The 24,686-nt window shown below is 48.2% G+C and overlaps 1 protein-coding gene across 1 annotated transcript in view; it reads left to right on the forward strand.

Annotated features, from left to right (window-relative positions):
* Positions 1 to 24,686, forward strand: part of LOC122564606 (uncharacterized) — a 272,583-nt gene that overhangs the window by 139,157 nt on the left and 108,740 nt on the right. The window contains exons 16-20 of the mRNA XM_087998687.1: positions 11,038 to 11,091; positions 20,025 to 20,069; positions 20,247 to 20,300; positions 23,426 to 23,470; positions 23,632 to 23,685. Of these exons, the coding sequence (XP_087854813.1) occupies positions 11,038 to 11,091; positions 20,025 to 20,069; positions 20,247 to 20,300; positions 23,426 to 23,470; positions 23,632 to 23,685 (252 nt within the window). The remainder of the gene's footprint in view (positions 1 to 11,037; positions 11,092 to 20,024; positions 20,070 to 20,246; positions 20,301 to 23,425; positions 23,471 to 23,631; positions 23,686 to 24,686) is intronic.

Consider the following 24,686-nt stretch of genomic DNA (forward strand, 5'->3'; position numbering starts at 1 on the left):
GAAGAGAACCATAGATGAAAGCCATTCTATCCATTGAACGCAGCAGCCCACATAACTTATCCCTGAACAACTTCTAATTGCTCCTCTTCAAATTTATATTTGACCTTTGCTTTTGAAAGGTCCATTTTCTCCTGTGTAAGGACTTAATCAATTACTAGTTAATTGTTTACAACCAGCTTCAACATCCTTTAAAAAGGAATCGTTGTTTATGGGAATCATTTTGAATTCTCAGCAATGTGAAAAACAATTGACACTGCACTGGGGGAAAATGAAAACTAATAATAATCTGGACATGCTCAGAAGGGCCTGTGACACTATTTTTCAATACATTTAGCAGATTTAGAGCTCTGTGGTCATGGTTTTAATAATTTTGTCAAGATAAAATTTAGTTTCAATTACATTTTCTCATGCTCCTCACTCCCTGTAGGTAAGTGTTTGCTGATTGCTCTTGTGGTGAGAGCCACAAATTCTACCTGAAATTAGAAGTATTTTCCACTTTTGGAATTTAAGCCAAGCTTATTATAGGGAGAAACTGTCTACAAATCTCAGTGTTTCATTAAAATGAACACCAGCTCCCATACCAGACATCCTTGCAGCCTGTCTGATTAAAATTGCCAGTTGCAAATTGTCAGCCTGCACCCTTTTAAGAACTGAGACATAAATGACCAATCACCATTCCTTAAGGAGTATGTCAGTCAAGCAAATGGAGACTTCCACTCATTAGCCTGGTGTAGATTTGAAATGAGGTTTTAGTGGTTTGAAAATTAGGCAGTTTAAAACATTGTGTCAGTCAGCTCATTCATTATATTTTTTTTTTTTTTTTTTTTTTATTTTTTTTATTTTGAGGTCCTCCCCAGGGGCCGGAGGAGTCGAGGCAGCAGGAGGCCCTGCTGTAGCCCCCGGGGGTTTGGGCGAGTCGGGCCGCGGTGCGGGACAGTCGAGGGGCACCGTTGGTTCGTCCCCCGGAGAGGGGCAGCACCGCCGGCGCGCTGCAGGAGAGTCCCTCCCCTCCGAGGGCCGGTGCCTCTTCCCCAGAGAGACCGGGGGGGATTTTTTTTTTTTTTTTTTTTTTTTTTTTAAATTTTTTTTATTTAACCCCCACACTACCACCTAAGTGCGGTAGTGCTTATTTTATCCCCAGCACCCATGGTGTGTGTGTGCAGGTGTGAGACACAGTGAAAGACACAAAGTGCACCAATCTTTATTCAATTTCCACCACCAGGAAGACAGGAAAACACCCGGGTGGCCAGTGACAAACACTGCCCTTCACATCAAAGGACAGTGCTGTGTGATCAAAACAGTGAAGGGGAGGGTAGGGACTAAATCAAAATAGAATTGGAGGGAGAAATGATGCACTCCACTCCCTGCGGCGCCCACCTCTCCCTGAACAACTCCAGGGTGTTGGTCGACGCCGCGTGCTCCTTCTCCAAGGACACCCGGGCTCTAACGTAACCGCGGAAGAGGGGCAGGCAGTCGGCCCTAACGACCCCCTCCACGGCCCGCTGCCTGGACCTGTTGATGGCCAGTTTGGCCAGGCCCAGGAGCAGACCCACGAGGAGGTCTTCAGACCTGCCCTCCTTCCTCCGTACCGGGTGCCCAAAGATCAGGAGCGTGGGACTGAAGTGCAGCCAAAAACAGAGGAGAAGGTTTTTCAGAAAATCAAAAAGGGAGTGCAAACGCCCACACCCAATATACACGTGGTCCACGGACTCCACAGCGCCACAGAACAAGCAGTTGGGCTGGGAGTCCGTGAACCACCGCAATCTGCGGTTGCAGGGGACTGCTGCGTGCAGCACCCTCCACCCCAGATCCCCGAGAGAAAGGGGGAGGACTCCCGCGTAGAGAGCCCTCCACTGGGGATCCCCACCGCCCGGTGGCAAATGGGCACGCCAAGGCGTGTCCGGACGGTGGATGAGGGAGAAGAGGTGGACGGTGTGCAGCAGCAGTCTGTACAGGGCTCTCCTGTTCACCTCCCTAAACGAAACAAAGTTAAAATTTCGGAGGCGGCTCAGGTTGTGGGGCACAGGCTCCCGCGGGAAGTACGGGACCTTGGGGCCAATGTGAAATTCCGTCCGGGCTGGGGTGAGCTCGGACGGGATCCCACCGCACACCTGAGCGTCCTCCAACTGGTGTACTACGTCGGGTCCGAGCACCGCCGTTTTGAGGCGTCGGATGGCGGTGGCCACGTACTGGACGTCTACCGCCGCCCTGCCTGCTATGTCCTGCGGCAGCGTCCAGCCCAGGCCCCCGGCACCCAGCACGTCCCCGACCCTGGTCACCCTCGCCGCCGCGGCCCTCTCCTCCGACAGCCACTCGAACCCGCGAGTACGGAGGTGCGGATTCCTGAGCAACGGCTCCCTGACGACAGCCGCTACTCCAGCCGGAGGGTAGGCGCGACGCGATTCGACCATGTTCCAGACAGTGATCAGGTCCTGGTAAAAGACAGGCAGCGTCTTGAGGGCGACCTGCAAACCGTCACGGTCGACGAACAGGAGCTGCGTGTCGTAGTTGAGGTTACGCACCTGGCGGAAAAAATACGTCGCCAGGGCGCACCATCTAGGAGGAGGCTCGACGTAAAGGTATCGCCGCAAGGTCTGAAGGCGGAACGTCGCGACCTGGGTGCGGGCGCACACCAGCGACTGACCGCCCTCCTCAATAGGGAGACTCAGAGCCTGCGCGGCGACCCAGTGCATCTTTTTGTCCCAGAAGAAATCGACCAACGTTCTCTGGATGCCAGCGACAAAGCCAAGAGGAGGGACCAAAGTGACCAGCCGGTACCACAGCATGGCGGCCACCAGCTGGTTTATGACCAGCACTCGACTCCTGTAAGATAGCACTCGGAGCAGTCCTGTCCAGCGGCCTAGGCGAGCCGAGACTTTGGCCTCCAGCTCCTGCCAGTTGGCCGGCCAGGATTCCTCAGCCGGGCTGAGGTAGACCCCCAGGTAGAGGAGATGGGTGGTACTCCAGCTGAACCCCCGTAACTCCTCCGGCAGAGAGTCCACCCGCCACGGGCCGACCAGTAGTCCGGAACATTTGGCCCAGTTGATCCTGGCGGAAGACGCCGCCGAGTACACGGCCTGGCACTCGCGCATCCTCCCCAGGTCAGCCGGGTCGGTGAAAGTGAGGAGCACGTCGTCGGCGTAGGCCGAGAGGACCACCCCCGTGCCCGCGCCGCGCAGAACCAGCCCCGACAACCTCCTCCGCAAGAGGCGCAGGAAAGGCTCCACGCACAGGGAATACAGCTGGCCGGACAGGGGGCAGCCTTGACGCACTCCTCTCCCGAAGCGAAGGGGCGCCGTCAGGGACCCGTTAACTTTAACCAGACACTCTGCGGCGGCGTACAAAAGTCGGATCCGGGCGACGAACTGCGCCCCGAACCCGAATGCCCGCAGAGTCCCGAGCAGGTACTCGTGATCGACCCTGTCGAACGCCTTCTCCTGGTCGAGAGACAGGAAGGCGCTCGGCAGACCAGCCCGTCGACAGAAATGGATCAGGTCCCGGACCAGGTGGACGTTATCGTGTATCCTCCGGCCCGGGACCGTGTAGGACTGGTCCGGGTGGATCATGTGGGCCAGCACGGAGGCCAGGCGAGAAGACAACACCCTGGCGAAGATTTTGTAATCCGTGCCGAGGAGGGAGACCGGACGCCAGTTCTTTAAGGAACGAAGGTCCCCCTTCTTTGGCAGCAGGACGATGACCGCCCTGCGCCAAGAAAGGGGCAGCTGTCCGGCATTTAAACACTCCCCCAGGACCTGTGCGTAGTCGCTCCCCAGGACGTCCCAGAACGCCCTGAAGAACTCCACAGTCAGCCCGTCCAGCCCCGGGGTTTTGCCCCTCGAGAGCCGGTCGAGGGCGCCGGTCAGCTCCTCCAAAGTGACGGGAGCGTCGAGCCTTCCGGCGTCCTCCGGGCCGAGCTGCGGCAGGTCCTCCCACAGAACTCTGCGAGCATCCTCGCTGGACGGATCCGGAGAGAACAGGGCTGTGTAATAGTTTCGGACGTGGGCCCTGACGCCCTCCGGATCCGAGACGAGGGACCCGTCGTCGGCCAGCAGCACAAGGAGCTGCTGACGGGTGCCACGCCTTTTTTCCAGCGAGTAGAAGAAGGGGGAGCCGCGGTCCAGGTCCTGGAGGAGCTGGATCCGCGACCTCACGTACGCGCCCCGAGCCCCGACGAGCTGCAGGTCCCGGAGCGCGGCCTTCTTCTCTTCGTACACCCCGCGCAGGGCAGCTCATTCATTATATTTTTTTTTTTTTTTTTTTTTTTTCTTTTTTTTTTTTTTTTTTTTTTCTTTTTTTTTTCTTTTTTTTTTTTTTTTTTTTTTTTTTTTTACCCTACACTACCACCTAACTGCGGTAGTGCTTATTTTATCCCCAGCACCCATGGTGTGTGTGTGCAGGTGTAAGACACTGTGAAAGACACAAAGTGCACGAATCTTTATTCAGTTTCCACCACCAGGAAGACAGGAAAACACCCGGGTGGCCAGTGACAAACACTGCCCTTCACATCAAAGGACAGTGCTGTGTGATCAAAACAGTGAAGGGGAGGGTAGGGACTAAATCAAAATAGAATTGGAGGGAGAAATGATGCACTCCACTCCCTGCGGCGCCCACCTCTCCCTGAACAACTCCAGGGTGTTGGTCGACGCCGCGTGCTCCTTCTCCAAGGACACCCGGGCTCTAACGTAACCGCGGAAGAGGGGCAGGCAGTCGGCCCTAACGACCCCCTCCACGGCCCGCTGCCTGGACCTGTTGATGGCCAGTTTGGCCAGGCCCAGGAGCAGACCCACGAGGAGGTCTTCAGACCTGCCCTCCTTCCTCCGTACCGGGTGCCCAAAGATCAGGAGCGTGGGACTGAAGTGCAGCCAAAAACAGAGGAGAAGGTTTTTCAGAAAATCAAAAAGGGAGTGCAAACGCCCACACCCAATATACACGTGGTCCACGGACTCCACAGCGCCACAGAACAAGCAGTTGGGCTGGGAGTCCGTGAACCACCGCAATCTGCGGTTGCAGGGGACTGCTGCGTGCAGCACCCTCCACCCCAGATCCCCGAGAGAAAGGGGGAGGACTCCCGCGTAGAGAGCCCTCCACTGGGGATCCCCACCGCCCGGTGGCAAATGGGCACGCCAAGGCGTGTCCGGACGGTGGATGAGGGAGAAGAGGTGGACGGTGTGCAGCAGCAGTCTGTACAGGGCTCTCCTGTTCACCTCCCTAAACGAAACAAAGTTAAAATTTCGGAGGCGGCTCAGGTTGTGGGGCACAGGCTCCCGCGGGAAGTACGGGACCTTGGGGCCAATGTGAAATTCCGTCCGGGCTGGGGTGAGCTCGGACGGGATCCCACCGCACACCTGAGCGTCCTCCAACTGGTGTACTACGTCGGGTCCGAGCACCGCCGTTTTGAGGCGTCGGATGGCGGTGGCCACGTACTGGACGTCTACCGCCGCCCTGCCTGCTATGTCCTGCGGCAGCGTCCAGCCCAGGCCCCCGGCACCCAGCACGTCCCCGACCCTGGTCACCCTCGCCGCCGCGGCCCTCTCCTCCGACAGCCACTCGAACCCGCGAGTACGGAGGTGCGGATTCCTGAGCAACGGCTCCCTGACGACAGCCGCTACTCCAGCCGGAGGGTAGGCGCGACGCGATTCGACCATGTTCCAGACAGTGATCAGGTCCTGGTAAAAGACAGGCAGCGTCTTGAGGGCGACCTGCAAACCGTCACGGTCGACGAACAGGAGCTGCGTGTCGTAGTTGAGGTTACGCACCTGGCGGAAAAAATACGTCGCCAGGGCGCACCATCTAGGAGGAGGCTCGACGTAAAGGTATCGCCGCAAGGTCTGAAGGCGGAACGTCGCGACCTGGGTGCGGGCGCACACCAGCGACTGACCGCCCTCCTCAATAGGGAGACTCAGAGCCTGCGCGGCGACCCAGTGCATCTTTTTGTCCCAGAAGAAATCGACCAACGTTCTCTGGATGCCAGCGACAAAGCCAAGAGGAGGGACCAAAGTGACCAGCCGGTACCACAGCATGGCGGCCACCAGCTGGTTTATGACCAGCACTCGACTCCTGTAAGATAGCACTCGGAGCAGTCCTGTCCAGCGGCCTAGGCGAGCCGAGACTTTGGCCTCCAGCTCCTGCCAGTTGGCCGGCCAGGATTCCTCAGCCGGGCTGAGGTAGACCCCCAGGTAGAGGAGATGGGTGGTACTCCAGCTGAACCCCCGTAACTCCTCCGGCAGAGAGTCCACCCGCCACGGGCCGACCAGTAGTCCGGAACATTTGGCCCAGTTGATCCTGGCGGAAGACGCCGCCGAGTACACGGCCTGGCACTCGCGCATCCTCCCCAGGTCAGCCGGGTCGGTGAAAGTGAGGAGCACGTCGTCGGCGTAGGCCGAGAGGACCACCCCCGTGCCCGCGCCGCGCAGAACCAGCCCCGACAACCTCCTCCGCAAGAGGCGCAGGAAAGGCTCCACGCACAGGGAATACAGCTGGCCGGACAGGGGGCAGCCTTGACGCACTCCTCTCCCGAAGCGAAGGGGCGCCGTCAGGGACCCGTTAACTTTAACCAGACACTCTGCGGCGGCGTACAAAAGTCGGATCCGGGCGACGAACTGCGCCCCGAACCCGAATGCCCGCAGAGTCCCGAGCAGGTACTCGTGATCGACCCTGTCGAACGCCTTCTCCTGGTCGAGAGACAGGAAGGCGCTCGGCAGACCAGCCCGTCGACAGAAATGGATCAGGTCCCGGACCAGGTGGACGTTATCGTGTATCCTCCGGCCCGGGACCGTGTAGGACTGGTCCGGGTGGATCATGTGGGCCAGCACGGAGGCCAGGCGAGAAGACAACACCCTGGCGAAGATTTTGTAATCCGTGCCGAGGAGGGAGACCGGACGCCAGTTCTTTAAGGAACGAAGGTCCCCCTTCTTTGGCAGCAGGACGATGACCGCCCTGCGCCAAGAAAGGGGCAGCTGTCCGGCATTTAAACACTCCCCCAGGACCTGTGCGTAGTCGCTCCCCAGGACGTCCCAGAACGCCCTGAAGAACTCCACAGTCAGCCCGTCCAGCCCCGGGGTTTTGCCCCTCGAGAGCCGGTCGAGGGCGCCGGTCAGCTCCTCCAAAGTGACGGGAGCGTCGAGCCTTCCGGCGTCCTCCGGGCCGAGCTGCGGCAGGTCCTCCCACAGAACTCTGCGAGCATCCTCGCTGGACGGATCCGGAGAGAACAGGGCTGTGTAATAGTTTCGGACGTGGGCCCTGACGCCCTCCGGATCCGAGACGAGGGACCCGTCGTCGGCCAGCAGCACAAGGAGCTGCTGACGGGTGCCACGCCTTTTTTCCAGCGAGTAGAAGAAGGGGGAGCCGCGGTCCAGGTCCTGGAGGAGCTGGATCCGCGACCTCACGTACGCGCCCCGAGCCCCGACGAGCTGCAGGTCCCGGAGCGCGGCCTTCTTCTCTTCGTACACCCCGCGCAGGGCAGCTCATTCATTATATATGGGTATATCAATTAATCCATAAAGAAATGACAGTCAGCTGGAGATAGGTCTGTACTTTAGGGAAGGTAATCTATTAGAGGGGCTCCTGTAGCACTGCCCCTACCTCTGGTCCAAGAGGCCCAGGTTCGAGTCCTACCTGCTCCAGTGGTGTCGAATAACATCTTTCAACAGGTTGATTGGAAAAATAGGTTAATTAAAACAAATCTATTTTAGGAAAAAATAAGATAACGATTTTCACCTTTGGCAGCTTGTGTTGCTCTTAACAGGCTTTTCGTATAAATTAATCAATTGGAAAATCCTGCTGATTTACTGATGTTGGTTAATAGATGAAAAACATGCCATGGCTGATTTAGTAATGGGAAGAGCTAACCGTTCAGTTGTGTGACATATGAGGAGAAATAGAATCAGATAGGATTATGTTCACTGGAGTTCAGAGAAATGAGGGCAATCTCATAGAAACTTATACAATTCTAAAGGACTAGATGGGGCAGGTGAAAGAAGGATGTTCCTAATGACTGGGGACTCCAGAGTCAGAGGTCACAGTTTGAGGAAACAGGATAAAACAATTTAAGACTGAGATGAGAAATTTCTTCACCCAGAGAGTGGTGAGCCTGTGGAATTCACTACCACAGAACATAGTCGAGGTCAAAATGTTGTATGATTTCAGGAAAGAATAGAATATAGCATTTAAGGCTAAAGAGATCAAAGGATATGGGGAAAACATGGGAACAGGCAATTGATTTGAATGATTAACCATGGTCATAATGAATGATGGAGCAGACTAGAAGGGTCAAATGGCCTATTCTTCCTCCACTTTCTATGTTTCTATGTAATCAGCTACAATAGGAGATGATTTTCTGAAGTTGCTTTATTTATGCAAGTTGGACAGCCCATTGCTGAGATGATTCTAGGAGTTCGTGTTGGGTTTCACAGTTGAAAAATGGAAAGGATGAGGGATGACTGAGGCCTGAGTTTCTTCATGGATACTTACACAAACAGGAGTGCTCCTTCAGTCACCTCCCCATTTAGATTCATTCATGAATATAAATTCCTCAATGAACCTTACACTCACCTTCCAGGTGTCCAAAAGAGGACAACTTAATTAATATTAATGATAAATCTGTTAACCTCCTCTGACCTCACAAGACTTAGACCCACCTTCCAAGTGAAGCAGCAATTTATCTGCACATCACGTAATCTAGTCTACTATATCTGCTACTCACAATGTGGTATCCTCTACATTGGGGAGATGAAACACAGACTGGCCAATTACTTTGTGTTACACCTACATTCAATCCGCAGAAATGACTCCGAGCTTCTGGGTGCCTGCCACTTCAACCCACCACTGTGTTCCCATGACAACAGCTCGCTGCAGTACTCCAACATCTCATTTTCTATGTAGGGGCCCTGCCGCCTTCATGCCTCAACAATTTTCAAGCTTGAACATTTTCTTTCATGTCCTTTACCCACTCCCACACCTAGACCCTGTCACGACATGGGCTGCTTTCAGCACACCTAACCCATTTTCACGTACTTATGGTCCCCATTATCAACTTTGCTTTCTCTCTGGCTTATTGTTATCCATCCTTTTGTCTAACTGTCTTTCTAGCTCTCTGGGCTCCATCTCTACCCATCCATTCACTTCTTTTCCCACTCACCCCCATCTTCACCTTTATCTAGCAACTATCAGTTCTGGAGAAGGGTCGCTGGACTCAAAATTTAAACCTTCATTTCTCACCACAAATGCTGCCAGACCTGCCGAGTTTCTCTAGCGATTTCTGACCTCCAGCATCCGCAGTTCTTTGTTTTATTCTGTTCATGACCTCCTGCATTCGCATTATCCTACAATTGGGCATACGGGCGAGTTTGACATCACACCTCAATTTCTGCTTCCAAAAGATTTGTGGAAGTAGTAAACAGCACGACATTACTTCCCATTTTCTGCTATTTTGAGAAAATCTCCTTAACTCCTATTCTCAGTTTGAAATTTTGAAATCATCCTTCTGCGACCTGACTCCACATGCCCAAACTCTCTCCACCTGACAGAAACTGTGAGGAAGAGGATCTAGAATCTCATTTCTTAACCCCAGAAATTGTAGTTCACCTTCTCTTCTTTGGCAGCTGGCACAGAACAAGTCTTAAACATATGAATTTGGGCTTTTGTCTGTCAGGAGTCTTGTGAAGAGGGAGGAGGTAAACAAGTCATTAACAGGTTTGCACAGTGGATGATTATCAAATTAAATTCAATGTAGCAAAGCATGAAGTGCTTCATTATAGTAGAAAGATTAAGCAGACCCACTATTCCTTGGAAGGTGAAGAAACAACTAAAAAAGTTGGAGATCAATGAATAAAAATGCATAAATATATTAGAAACAGTGATACAAATGACAATACAATTAAAAGTAGAGATACATGTCGAATGCCAATAAATTACTGGTGGAGTACTATAGGAAAATAGAGAAATATAGTAAGGCTAGATTTGTATAGAACCTAGGTCAGATCGTTCTTGGAGTACTTTTTGTCATTTCAGTCTTCATAATAGAAAAAGAAACACTCAACAAAGATTTACTTGAATCATGAACTTGGAAATATCAAGAAAGATTGGGCAAATTGGGGTCCCTTATTCTGGAGATTACTTCTTAAGAGATATTTAAAAGTATGAAGAGATTTTGATAGTGGGCATAGAAAATATTGTTTTCACGTGTATATGAATTCAAAACAAGGTAACATAAAATATAAGTTAGCCACCAACAGATCAAGGGAAGAGTTTAGGAGAAATGGCTTGACACATTGGTGAGAATTTGCATCTTAGTACCACACTGTATGGTTGAAAAAACTTGCATTGACATGGTAAGGGGAGGCTTGATGTCTACGTGAAGAAAATAGCAGTGTGAAAAGAGGTAATTACATAAGCCTCATATAGTGTATAAACACCACCACATACTAATCAACCCTAATGCCACATTCTGTGCTATAAATTCTGTGCAATTCAATGTTCTCAGAGGATAATTTTTATACTTTCGATGCTTTGTGATGTTGATGTAGTATTGTTAATTAACATTTTTCAGTGTTCCTGTGAATAGCATTTTTTTTACACACAACAGTGCAAGGAGCCAGAGCTCTGGCAAAAAGTAGATTATTACAACTAGCCATTGCAGTCACTCTTTTAAAATGGTGAATTTAAATTACAAAATGATAAATTTTTTTAAATGCATAAAATATTGTAGTGAGCTGTAGCATTTGACATATGCTTTGGTTGATATATCTATGGTTGAAGGGACTTTAGTTGAGATATAAATATATTTGTGTCATGTTTAGTAAAGGTTACTTTTTTTGCAATTTGATTGAGAAATATCATATTTTATTATACTTGCTGCAATGTCCATACTGATCTGATTTGTACTGTATTTGTAGATAATTTAGTAATAAAGTATATTTTTGCAACAAAAATATCGATAGTTGAATTGATTCTGACAAATCCATGCAGTTAGCTGGTTTAGCAGCATGCTTTTAGTCTATATTTAAGCATTGATCAGATAATGTATTGTCATAATTTCAGGGTGCCAAGGGTTTGAAAGGAATTCCTGGATTACAAGGTCCAAGAGGTCCCCCAGTGAGTATCATTACAAAACCTCACAGATTGATCAATTTGCTACATCCTTCTTTGCATCTTAACAAAACAAGAATGTCTGATAACTTTTCTCTAAAATTAAACATTTCTGATTCAACGATACAAGGTTTAATGAGAAGTTTGACATTGCATCTTTTAAATGAGAGTGAATTTTGGAAGCTTAAGTCTCAACCTTGACTCAGGAGCAGCACTCTCACCTCTGAGTCAGGAAGTTGTAGAATTAAGCCTCACTCCAGAATCATTAACCAGGATTTTCCCCCGATATGGAGGATGAGAGCAAAGCTGGATGAGCTTTGTTTTGCTTGTGTCTTCTCCTCCAACTCAACAACTTTGATTTAGGCCTCTTCAGCGATACAGCAGCTCCTCACCTACAAATGGATGACAGCTTGTTAAGCTAAGTTAAAGATTGATCGATTTTTGATGCTGTTTGGAGAATGCCAAATGTCTGAATTGAAGGGTTGTGCTCTAGAATGATTTAAGGGCCCTGTTCCCTTAATCTCAAAACCCCAATCGCTGTCTGACAGTGAGGATGACCCAACATGTTTGTCCATTTCATTTTCCAATTTTATTTTTAAAGTTGCTGCGTGGTACCTGAGAGTGGAGCTTGTGGTCTTCCCAAAGGTCCATATACCTTAATTGGACAGGAAAATTCAGGGAATATCACTGACAATGCCTGCTCCTGGAAAAATGCAAGAACCCTCGTTTAACACAAGGGCCATTCTTTGGGTGGCATAGTGGCTCAGTGGTTAGCACTGTTGCCTCACAGAACCAGGGACCCAGGTTTGATTCCAGCCTTGAGAGACCGTCTGTGTGTTTGTACGTTCTCCCTGTATCTGCATGGATTTCCTCCCATAACCCAAAGATGTTCAGGTTAGGTGAATTGGCCATGGTAAATTGCCCCATAGTATCTCGAGACGCACAGGCGAAATGGGCTATTCATGGTTATTTTGCTGAAATGGGAAAAGGATGCGGGGCTTGAGTCTGGCTGAGATGCTCTTCAGAGGGTCTGTGAACTTGATGAGCCAAATGGTCTCTGTATGCACTGCAGAGGTTCTATGACCACTTACACCGCGCTCCTGACCCAAATTGTAGCTTGAGCACAAAATTTAGATTGACATTGCCAGGGAGGGAGTAGAGGTTCAGTCTTTTGAATGAGATATTAAATTATGGGGAGAAAGTGAGGACTGCAGATGCTGGAGATCAGAGCTGAAAAATGTGTTGCTGAAAAAGCACAGCAGTTCAGGCAGCATCAAAGGTGCAGGAGAACCGACGTTTTGGGCATAAGCTCTTCTTCACGAATGAGGAGGGTGTGCCAAGCAGGCTAAGATAAAAGGTAGGGACTTGGGGGAGGGGCGTTGGGAATGCGATAGGTGGAAGGAGGTTAAAGTGAGGGTGATAGGCCGGAGAGGGGGTGGGGGTGGAGAGGTCAGGAAGAAGATTGGAGGTCAAGAAGGCGGTGCTGAGTCTGAGGGTTGGGACTGAGATAAGGTGAGGGGAGGGGAAATGAGGAAGCTGGAGAAATCTGCATTCATCCCCTGTGGTTGGAGGGTTCCTAGGCGGAAGATGAGGTGCTCATCCTCCAGGCATCGTGTTGCCATGGTCTGGCGATGGAGGAGGCCAAGGACCTGCATGTCTTTGGCGGAGTGGGAGGGGGAGTTGAAGTGTTCAGCCACAGGGCGTTTGGGTTAGTTGGTGCGGGTGTCCCAGAGGTGTTCTCTGAAACGTTCCGCAAATAGGCAGCCTGTCTCCCCAATGTAGAGGAGGCCACATCGGGTGCAGCGGATGCAGTAAATAATGTGTGAGGAGGTACAGGTGAATTTGTGACAGATATGGAAGGATCCCTTGGGGTCTTGGAGGGAAGTGAGGGGGGAGGTGTGGGCGCACGTTTTGCATTTCTTGCGCTTGCAGGGGAAGGTGCCGGGAGTGGAGGTTGGGTTGGTTGGGGGTCTGGACCTAACGAGGGAGTCACGGAGGGAGTGGTCTTTCTGGAATGCTGATAGGGGAGGGGAGGAAAATATATCCTTGATGGTGGGGTCTGTTTGTAGGTGGCAGAAATGATGAAGGATGATACGATGTATCTGGAGGTTGGTGGGGTGGTAGGTGAGGACCAGTGGAGTTCTGTCCTGGTGGCGATTGGAGGGGCGGGGTTCAAGGGCGGAGGAGCGGGAAGCGGAGGAGATGCAGTGGAGAGCATTCTCAACCATGTCTGAGGGGAAATTGCGGTGTTTGAAGAAGGAGGTCATCTGGGTTGTTCGGTATTAGAATTGGTCCTCCTGGGAGCAGATGCAGTGGAGGCAAAGGAATTGGGAATATGGGATGGTGTTTTTACAGGGGGCAGGGTGGGAGGAGGTTGGTTTATAGTAAATGTCCGTGTCAAGTCGGTCACCCGAGATAGAAATGGAGAGGTCTAGGAAGGGGAGGGAGGAGTCTGAGACGGTCCAGGTAAATTTGAGGTCGGGATGGAAGGTGTTAGTAAAGTGGATGAACTGTTCAACCTCCTCGTGGGAGCATGAGGTAGCGCCGACATAGTCATCGATGTAGCGAAGGAAGAGGTGGGGGGAGGTGCCAATGTAGCTGCAGAAGATGGACTGTTCCACATATCCGACGAAGAGGCAGGCATTGCTGGGGCCCATGTGGGTGCCCATGGCTATTCCTTTGGTTTGGAGGAAGTGGGAGGATTGGAAAGAGAAGTTGTTCAGAGTGAGGACCAGTTCAATCAGTCGAAGGGGGATGTCAGTGGAAGGGTACTGGTTTGGTCGGCGGGAAAGGAAGAAGCGGAGGGCTTTGAGGCCTTCGTGATGGGGGATGGAAGCGTATAGGAAATGGATGTCCATGGTGAAGATAAGGCGTTGAGGGTCCACCATCGCCGCATCCACTTCTGCCCCCAGTGACGTCACTCACCTGCACAACGACCTCGCCGCATGCATCTCCGCCCCATGCTGATCTCCGCCCCCATGCCGAAGCCTGCCCCCACGCCGATGTCTGCCCCCACGCCTAACCCCGCCCCACGCCGATCCCTGTTCCTGCGCCAATCTCTGCCCCCACGGCGACACAGTGGTTAGCACTGCTGCCTCACAGCGCCAGAGACCCGGGTTCAATTCCCGCCTCAGGCGACTGACTGTGTGGAGTTTGCACGTTCTCCCCGTGTCTGCGTGGGTTTCCTCCGAGTGCTCTGGTTTCCTCCCACAATCCAAAGATGTGCAGGTCAGGTGAATTGGCCATGCTAAATTGCCCGTAGTGTTAGGTAAGGGGAATGGGTGGGTTGCGCTTCGGCGGGTCGGTGTGGACTTGTTGGGCCGAAGGGCCTGTTTCCACACTGTAAGTAATCTAATCTAATCTAATTTAATCTAATCTCATTTAACCCCGCCCCCATGCTGATCTCCACCCCCACGCAATCCCTGCCCCTGCCTAACTCCACCCACACGCCTAACCCCGCACGCACGCCTAACCCCTGCCCCACTCCCAGCTCGAGCTCCACACCAGGTCCTAGCTCCCAGCCCTGCTGTGTTTTCACCATCCCTCCAGTCCTCCCCCTCTCTGACGATGAAAGATTAATCCTCAGCAGAGGCCTCACCTTCATCCCCCTACGCTCCCAGATTAACGAGTTCAACATGCGGCGTGACATCAAACAATTCTTCCGCCGCCTTCGCCTCCGCGCCTACTTCTTCAACCAGGACTCTCGCCCACTCTCCGACGACCTCTTCTCCCACCTCCAACACACCCCATCCACCTGGACACCCCATGCTGGCCTCTTACCTGCCCTCGATCTCTTCATAGCCAACTGCCGCCGTGACATTAACCTCCTCAACCTGTCCACCCCTCTCACCTACTTCAACCTCTCACTCTCACAATGTACAGCCCTCCACTCGCTCTGCTCCAACTCCAACCTCACAATCAAACCGGCAGACAAGGGAGGCACGGTGGTAGTTTGGCGCACTGATCTTTACATTGCTGAGGCTAAACGCCAGCTTGCGGACACCTCCTCATAATGCCCTTTGACCATGACCCCACCTCCCACCACCAAACCATCATCTCCCAGACCATCCAGAACCTCATCACCTCAGGGGATCTCCCATCCACCGCCTCCAACCTTATCATTCCACAACCCCGCACCGCCCGTTTCTACCTCCTGCCCAAAATCCACAAACCTGACTGTCCCAGCCGACACATTGTCTCAGCCTGCTCTTGCCCCACTGAACACATCTCTACATACCTCGACATGGTCCTGTCCCCCTTAGTCCAAGAACTCCACACCTACGTTCGGGAGACCACGCACGCCCTCCACCTCCTCCATGATTTTTGTTTCCCCAGCCCACATCTCCTTATCTTCACTTTGGACATCCAGTACCTATACACCTCCATCCCACATCACGAAGGCCTCAAAGCCCTCCGCTTCTTCCTTCGACTGACTGAACTGGTCCTCACTCTGAACAACTTCTCTTTCCAATCTTCCCACTTCTTCCAAACCAAAGGAGTAGCCATGGGCACCCACATGGGCCCCAGCTATGCCTGCCTCTTCGTCGAATATGTGGAACAGTCCATCTTCCGCAGCTACACTGGCACCACCCCGCACCTCTTCCTCCGCTACATCGATGACTGTATCAGCGCTACCTCGTGCTCCCACGAGGAGGTTGAACAGTTCATCCACTTTACTAACACCTTTCACCCCAACCTCAAATTTACCTGGACCGTCTCAGACTCCTCCCTCCCCTTCCTAGACCTCTCCATTTCTATCTCGGGTGACTGACTCGACACGGACATTTACTATTCACCAACCGACTCCCACAGCTACCTAGATTACACCTCCTCCCACCCTGCCCCCTGTAAAAATGCCATCCCATATTCCCAATTCCTTCGCCTCCGCCACATCTGCTCCCAGGTGGACCAATTCTAATACCGAACAACCCAGATGGCCTCCTTCTTCAAAGACCGCAATTTCCCCTCAGACGTGGTTGACAATGCTCACCACTGCATCTCCTCCACTTCCCACTCATCCGCCCTTGAACCCCGCCCCTCCAATCACCACCATGACAGAACCCCACTGGTCCTCACTTACCACCCCACCAACCTCCAGATACATCGTATCATCCTTCATCATTTCCGCCACCTCCAAACAGACCCCACCACCAAGGATATATTTCCCTCCCCTCCCCTATCAGCATTCCAGAAAGACCACTCCCTCCGCAACTCTCTCGTCAGGTCCACACTCCCCACCAACTCAACCTCCACTCCCGGCACCTTTCCCTGCAACCGCAAGAAATGCAAAACTTGCGCCCACACCTCCCCCCTCACTTCCCTCCAAGGTCCCAAGAGATCCTTCCATATCTGTCACAAATTCACCTGCACCTCCACACACATCATTTACTGCATCTGCTGCACCCGATGTGGCCTCCTCTACATTGGGGAGACAGGTCGCCTATTTGCGGAACATTTCAGAGAACACCTCTGGGACACATGCACCAACCAACCCAACCGCCCTGTGTCTGAACACTTCAACTCCCCCTCCCACTCCGCCAAGGACATGCAGGTCCTTGGCCTCCTCCATTGCCAGACCATGGCAACACGATGCCTGGAGGAAGAGCGCCTCATATTCCGCCAAGGAACCCTCCTACCACAAGGGATGAATGCAGATTTCTCCAGCTTCCTCATTTCCCCTCCCTCCACCTTATCTCAGTCCCAACCCTCAGACTCAGCACCGCCTTCTTGACCTGCAATCTTCTTCCCGACCTCTCCGCCCCCATCCCCTCTCCGGCCTATCACCCTCACCTTAACCTCCTTCCACTTATCGCATTCCCAACGCCCCTCCCCCAAGTCCCTCCACCCTAACTTTTATCTTAGCCTGCTTGGCACACCCTCCTCATTCCTGAAGAAGGGCTTATGCCCGAAATGTCGATTCTCCTGCTTCTTGGATGCTGTCTGACCTGCTGCGCTTTTCCAGTAACACATTTTTCAGCTCATATTAAATCATGGTCTTGTGTCACTATTTTAAAGAGAATTGGAGTTCTCCACAGTGTTGTGGCCAATGCTTCTCCCTCAACATACAGGGAGAACTAGCCATTTGGATATAGAACTGTCTCAAAGGTAGAATACAGAGGGTGGTGGTGGAGGGTTGTTTTTCAGACTGGAGGCCTGTGACCAGTGAAGCGCCACAAGGATCAGTGCTGGGTCCTCTACTTTTTGTCATTTATATAAATGATTTGGATGCGAGTTAGTCAGTTTGCAGATGACACCAAAATTGGAGGTGTAGTGGACAGCAAAGAGGGTGACCTCAGATTACAACAGGATCTGTACCAGATGGGCCAATGGGCTGCGAAGTGGCAGATGGAGTTTAATTCAGACAAATGCGAGGTTACTGCATTTTGGGAAAGCAAATCTTAGCAGGACTTGTATACTTAATGGTAAGGTTCTAGGGAGTGTTGCTGAACAAAGAGACCTTGGAGTGCAGGTTCATAGCTCCTTTAAAGTGGAGTCACAGGTAGATAGGATAGTGAAAAAGGAGTTTGGTATGCTTTCCTTTATTGCTCAGAGTATTGAGTACAGGAGTTGGGATGTCATGTTGCGGCTGTACAGGGCATTGGTTAGGCCACTGTTGGAATATTGCATGCAATTCTGCTCTCCTTCCTATCGGAAAGATGTTATAAAACTTGAAAGGGTTCAGAAAAGATTTACAAGGATGTTGCCAGGGTTGGAGGATTTGAGCAATCGGGAGAGGCGGAACAGGCAGGGGCTGTTTTCCCTGGACCATCGGAGGTTGAGGGGTGACCTTATAGGGGTTTACAAAATTAAGAGAGGCATGGATAGGATAAATAGACAAAATCTTTTCCCTGGGGTCAGGGAGTCCAGAACTAGAGGGCATAGGTTTAGGGTGAGAGGGGTAAGACATAAAAGAGACCTAAGGGACAGTGTTTTCACGCAGAGGGTGGTACGTATATGGAATGAGCTGCCAGAGGATGTGGTGGAGGCTGGTACAATTGCAACATTTAAGAGGCCTTTGGATGGGTATATGAATAGGAAGGGTTTGGAGGCATATGGGCTGGGTGCTGGCAGGTGGGACTAGATTGGGTTGGGATATCTGGTCGGCATGGACGGGTTGGACCGAAAGGTCTGTTTCCATGCTGTACATCTCTATGACTCTAAATCTGACGTGTGTAGATCTGACTTTCTGCTTATTATCTCACTGTTTTCTGCTGCTTACTTATGATAGTAAATACACTTGAAAAGTACTTCATTTGAGCATCTTAAAGTTGTGAACAACATGACAGTCACATAGGTTCTTTCCATCCCCCCCTAACTTGCACTCTGTTTTTCCTTTTCTTAAGCTCATTTTATTTTTGTTTCATGTGCTTTGCTTACATACCACCAAATGCTGTCTTTAGTGTAGATTAAAATAAGCTGAACTATTGTAAATCCAATGGTGACCAGTTTGAAAGCTGGTATCTTGGCCTTATATCTTCTCAAGTACAGCTGGTAGTGAAAGATATCAACGCCTGGCTCCATGTTGACCATGCTTTTGGCAATACAATTTGCAGAGGTTTTACGCCTTGGAGTTGACTTGAAAGATTTATACCATGCCTAAATGGTCATCTGTTATGCAATGTTCCTAAGTGTGTCAGTATGGGTGGAAGGGAAACTGTTTTGTTCCAGTTTAAATATTTAGAGATGATTCATCTCATTGAAAATTTGCTGAACTTTTGAAAGAGAATTTGTTTATTAAGCACACACCTCTCTTTTTTGTTCCTGTGATTTGTTCATCCTCAAATTGCTGTCCAATTCTCTTCTAAAATCATTGTTGGAAGCAGCTTTTGTTCTTTTTTCCATGTACACAACCTGCCATTCTGAGTGAGTAAATCCCTTCTCATTTCCCAACTAGATCTTCTGCTAATGGTGTTAAGTCTATGACCCCTGTTTATTGAACAGCTCACCGGAAGGATTGTTTTTTTCTCTACTATAACCAGACAACATTTTGAAAATCTTGGCCGTTTTATTTTTTCAGTCAGGGAAGTGAGTGTCACTGGCTCAGCCAACATTTATTGTCCCACCCTAATTTCCCTTAAGATGCTGGTGGTAAGCTGCTTTCTTGAACCCCTGCACTTCATGAGGTGTAGGTGCACCCACGAAGTTGTGGGATTTTGACTCAGCAACAATGAGGGAATGGCAATCTACTTCCAAGTTAGGATAGTGTGTGGCTTGGAGGGGATCTTGCAGGTATGCCATACATCTGCTGCCTTTGTTCTTCCAGAAGGTAGAGGTCATGCGTTCAGAGATGCTGTCAAAGGAGTCTGGGTAAGTTACTGCAATGCACTTTGTGGATGGTACACACTGCTGCTGCCGTGTGGTGAGCGGTGAAGTGAGTAAATATTGAAGGTGGTCTCCTCTTCACATTACCCGTTCCAAGAAGAACAATCCCAATTTTTTCAATTGATAGTAGGTTAACTGATCTGGTTTATTCCTTCTCCTTCTTAAATAGTTATACAAATGAGCATCCTTCAGTCTCACAGCATAGATGCTGCATGCAAATAGGATTGAGTAAATACCTCTTCTATTTCTATCTTTGTGTTGATACATTCCATCCAGACCAGTTGTCCACCAACTTCCAGAAATTCTCACCTTTTTGGTATGTCTTCTTTCTTTATTATTATCCCATCCATTACTTTTGTCTCCTCATTTGTATTTCCTACCTCCCTATCAATATTTCCTTTTGGTGCCTTAACAGAGCCTACTTTATTATACCTAACTTACTCTTCATATGTTTATAAAATGAATAGGTATCAAATTAATATGGTTTCCTGCACCAGAAGTTGGTTTTCGAGGAACTGGAAACAAAATTACAACAAAAATTAATTGACCAAATGTCTTAGATAGTTCTATGATAATAAGCTCTAATGAAGTATGCTTAATTTTAATTTATTTTGCAGGGAGAGTTTGGATTAATAGGAGCACCGGGACTGCCTGGGCCAATGGTATGTACATTTATACATAGTTAGGAAATAAACAAGTATTAAGAATCTGCACATTAGATTAGTAAATTAGATTCAAGTTCTGTATGATTCTAATAACCTGCCAGCAAAGCAAGTTGCTTGTTTTGTTACTCTGTGATAAAACTATCCAGAATTGTCATGTTTATTTCATATCCATAGGGCGAAGAAGGACCACCAGGACCAAAGGGTGTGGCAGGTGTGAATGGCTCAGAGGTATGCAAGTGATTAAGAGTACAAGAACAGAATACAGTAAATAGGAGCAAAAGTAACCTTTCAGTCCCACTCTGACTCTCAATGAGATGTTACTGATCATTTATTTCAATGTTATTTTCCTGCATTATCCCTATAACCTTTGATGTTTTTAATATGTAAATATTTATCAATCTGTGTTGAACATAATGACATAGCTTCCAAAAGATCCTGAAGCAAGGAATTCCAAATACTTGCCAATCCCTGAGTGAAGAAATTTGTCCTCATCTCAGTCCTAAATGGGAGAAAGTGAGGTCTGCAGATGCTGGAGATCAGAGTTGAGAGTGTGTTGGTCAGGCAGCATCCAAGGAGCAGGAGAATCGACGTTTCAGGCCGGAGCCCTTTATCATGAATTCCTGATGAAGGGCTCTGGCCCGAAAAGTCGATTTTCTTGCTCCACAGCTGCCTGACCTGCTGTGCTTTTCCAGCAACACATTCTTGACTCAGTCCTAATTGGCCTGCCCCTGAAGGACTGTGTCTTCTGTTACTGGGCCCTCCAGCTAGGGTAACCTCAATTCTGCATCTACACTGTCTATCCGGGTAAGTATTTTGTAGGTTTGAATGTGGTCATCTCTCATTCTTCCAAGCTCCAGCACACATTTAACTCCATTCCTGATACAGGGCTTTTGCCCGAAACATCGATTTTCCTGCTCCTCAGATGCTGCCTGACCTGCTGTGCTTTTCCAGCACCACACTCTTGACACTAATCTCCAGCATGTGCAGTACTCACTTTCGCCTATATAACTCCAAGGATAAGTCTCCTAATCCAGGGATTAATTTGATTTAGGTATATTGATTCACTGATGCCTTTGCAATGAATGACATTCATGTACATCTGATTACACTCTGTGCCATTTTTAGACTGTTACAAATTCTTATCAATTTCTTAATCTTCAATCATCAAACGTGCTCCATGATTGAATTACATCATGGTTCATCTTTTACCTTAATGCTGTTTTCCCACAGTATTCCCTTATCCCTTAATGTCTTTAATATCTAGAGACCTATTGATCTTTGCCTTGAGTATACTCAATGACTTATTCTCCATGACTCTCTGGGGCTAAGAATTCTTAAGATTCAGCAAACTCTGAGTGAAGACATTCCTCCTCATCTCAGTCCTAAATGGTCTACCTCTTATTCTGAGACTGTTCCCCCTAATTTTAGAATGGAGTCAACCAAGGGAAAGACCCTTCCTGCATCTACTCTTTCAAACCCTGTCAGTTAAAAATCACACAACACTAGGCTATAACCAACCAGGTTTATTTGGAAGTACTAGCTTTCAGAGCTCTGCTCCAACTGTATGATTCAATAGGATTGCCTCTCATTCTTTTAAACCCTGCAGACTACAGGCTCAATCTCCTGAATCACTCATCATAGGATCATTCCACTTTGCCATGATTCCATCTGGTGAAAGTCCATTGCATTTTATCATTGACAAGTACATGCTTACTTAGGTAAGGTACAGAATAGTCCTGAAGTGGTCTCACTAAGGCTGTATAAAAATGCAGCAGAATTTCATTACTCCTCTACTCAAATTCACTTGCACTAAAGGGCAGCATAAAATTTATCTTCCTAATTGTTTGCTGCTTCTGCACATTAGCACTCAGTAACTTAGGAACAAGAACACCCAGGTTCTTTGAGCCATCAGCACTTTCCAATCTGTTACTGTTCAAGAAATATTCTACATTTCTTTTTTTTATATCGAAGTGAATAAATTCATACTTTTCTACATCATATTCCATAGCCCTTAGCCTGTCTAAATCCCCTTGAAGTCTCTTTGCATTCTCCCCACAACTCACATTCCAACTTAGTTTTGAGCCATCAGCAAATTTGAAAGATGCACATTTGGTTCCCACAACCAAAGCATTGATATAGATTGGGAATATCTGAGGCCCATGCACTGATCCTTGCATTAAACCTCCAGTCACAGACTGCCAATTTGAGAATGGCCCATTAACTCCCACTGAAACAGAGTGTCATGGGGCAGACAAAGAAATATTAGAAATGGCAGCAGGGTTTCAGAAAATAAATTATGAAAGGTTATTTCTACTCAGGGTATAATAAGAGCACACAAATGTAAGCTGATTATGAGAGCATATATTGAAGGATGTGGAGAAACAGCAAACAAAAGGTCTCAGACAGGGACACAATGATTCAGAAATAAATAATCTCCTTCTATGTTTAAATTTTATGTCCAGCTGTGTTTTTTTAATGTTTTCTTTATCTGTTAATTTCTGGCAGACAGACATTCCTATAGTTTAATCAGAAATGTTGTTCTACAATTACAATGCCAAATTCGAGGCATTCCAAAATGTGGCAGATGCTCCAGTTTATATCTTGAAAATGAGTTAAACAAAAAGTAAGGACATTCCTATGCAGGAGAAAATCTTAAAAGTGCCATATAAATTAGAAAGTAATCCCAGATCTAGTTTGGTACAGTTCTGCCATCTGTTGGCCATCTGCTCACATTTTGAGCAAGATAATGCAAGTTGAAGTCTGCAGAAAGTATTTGTTGGCCAGAATATGGAAAGTATCAGTTGTTCAAAACTATGCACAATTTGATTGAAATCTCCTTGAGTTATTGTTTTACAGGCGAACTGTTCAAACCTAGCAAAGTGACCTCTTTAACTAACACATGCATGTGCAAACTCTCTGCTCAGCTAACAATGCCATTACCCATCCTCCCATGCGCCATTTCACTATCCATGGTCCCTCATTTAATTACTAATCCTTGTCTTCTGAAACTCCCTGCTTACTGTCTTCCAAATAGTTGCATCAGATATTTTAGCTTTTAATTAACAGTGTCAAATCCTGCAATCGAAAAACCTCCTCAATTTTTTTCTCTTAGACTTCTCTTCATTCCACCCTCACCTTTTGATCTTATCTGTTCTTGGTTCCTTCTAATTCCTGCTATGAAGCCATTTTCACAGCCATATACGCAGGGATCATTTATATCGAATGAGGATGTGTTTTTTTCTTGTTTTACCTTTTGTTCGCTGTCAGTATGGTGGCCACAGTGTTGCTATGGAGCACCAATTGCTAGTACATTGAGGAGACAAGTTCACATATTTTTGTTCTGTTTATAACAGGGGCAGATTGGGTTGCCAGGGTTACCTGGACAGAGGGGCCCTCAGGTACAGTTACTATCAATGATTATCTCCTTTCTAAAGTTATATCTGAATATTTAAGCTCAATGTGTTGAAGAAATCTTTCTTCAATTAAATGTTCATTCAGAATGCTATTTTAGTTTTTAAAAGCAGTCAATCATATAATTAAAAGTTCAATTTTGTTTCAGGGACCACATGGTATGAATGGAAGAAGTGGTCTTAAAGGAAAGAGGGGCCATCAGGTACGAATTTACTGAAGATAAATAATTGCAAAGTATGTTTTTAAGTTTAACTGAGCAATTTGAATAATCTATTTTTAAAATAGTTTATGTATTTTTCGACTAGGTTTTATACTGGCTATCTTGGATTTATCCCTGATTCCGTTCATAGCAGCTTCCACTCCTTAAAGATCTCATTTAGTGAAGCCTTGTTGCAATGCTATGAGTGACCTCTGCTTTGCTGCATTAATGCTGTTAACCACATGAGATCAATTATACATTGATGTGTACATAACCGAGTGCAAAAATGGAGAGCATTAAAAAACAGGGGAGAGGAAGAATGGTTACAATCATAGACAGAAAAATAAGGAACATCTCCAAAAGGAGAAAGAAAATAAAGTTAGTCAGAGAGAGGGTAAGAAACAAATGAAGAATGTATGAAAAATGCTTGTAAATGCTCTAAAGTAAAAACAGATGTAGCAACAGAGACACAACACAACAGCCTGAAACTATTTCTGGAAACTGCAAACACACAATGTTTCATGTTTTTCATGAAGATTGTTTATGTATGTACCGATTAAGCTAACAATTAGAGCTGGAATATTGTCAATGTACTCCCAGCAAGAAGACTTTTTTTACATTTCCAGCCTAATTTAGATGGCTAATCTGGTTTGCTAATAACACCTTGCATTGTGTACCATCTATAATGAATGCAGTGTAATTGACACTATACAGAGCAAAACATACCCATAGACCTACACTGCTGAGAAGTAACAGCAGAAGTATAGTTAAGAGATAGCGGACAGTTGGCCTAATTTAAGGCTTGAGATCATGTCAAACCATGAACACAAATCTCAAGTGATTTGTGGACCTTGAAAATATTGTCTTAAATTAACTACATATAATCTAACAATTTCAATACTCAGCACAGTAGGCAAGAAAGTGAAGCACATTGTACCCATTCTGTCAATGCAAAACATGACTGAAGTATTCCATCTGCCAAATTGTTAAAGTCTGCTCTGTAG

This window comes from Chiloscyllium plagiosum, unplaced genomic scaffold (assembly GCF_037043375.1).
Source record: "Chiloscyllium plagiosum isolate Xiang-an unplaced genomic scaffold, Cpla_swu_hap1 HiC_scaffold_21, whole genome shotgun sequence".
Lineage (NCBI taxonomy): Eukaryota > Metazoa > Chordata > Chondrichthyes > Orectolobiformes > Hemiscylliidae > Chiloscyllium > Chiloscyllium plagiosum.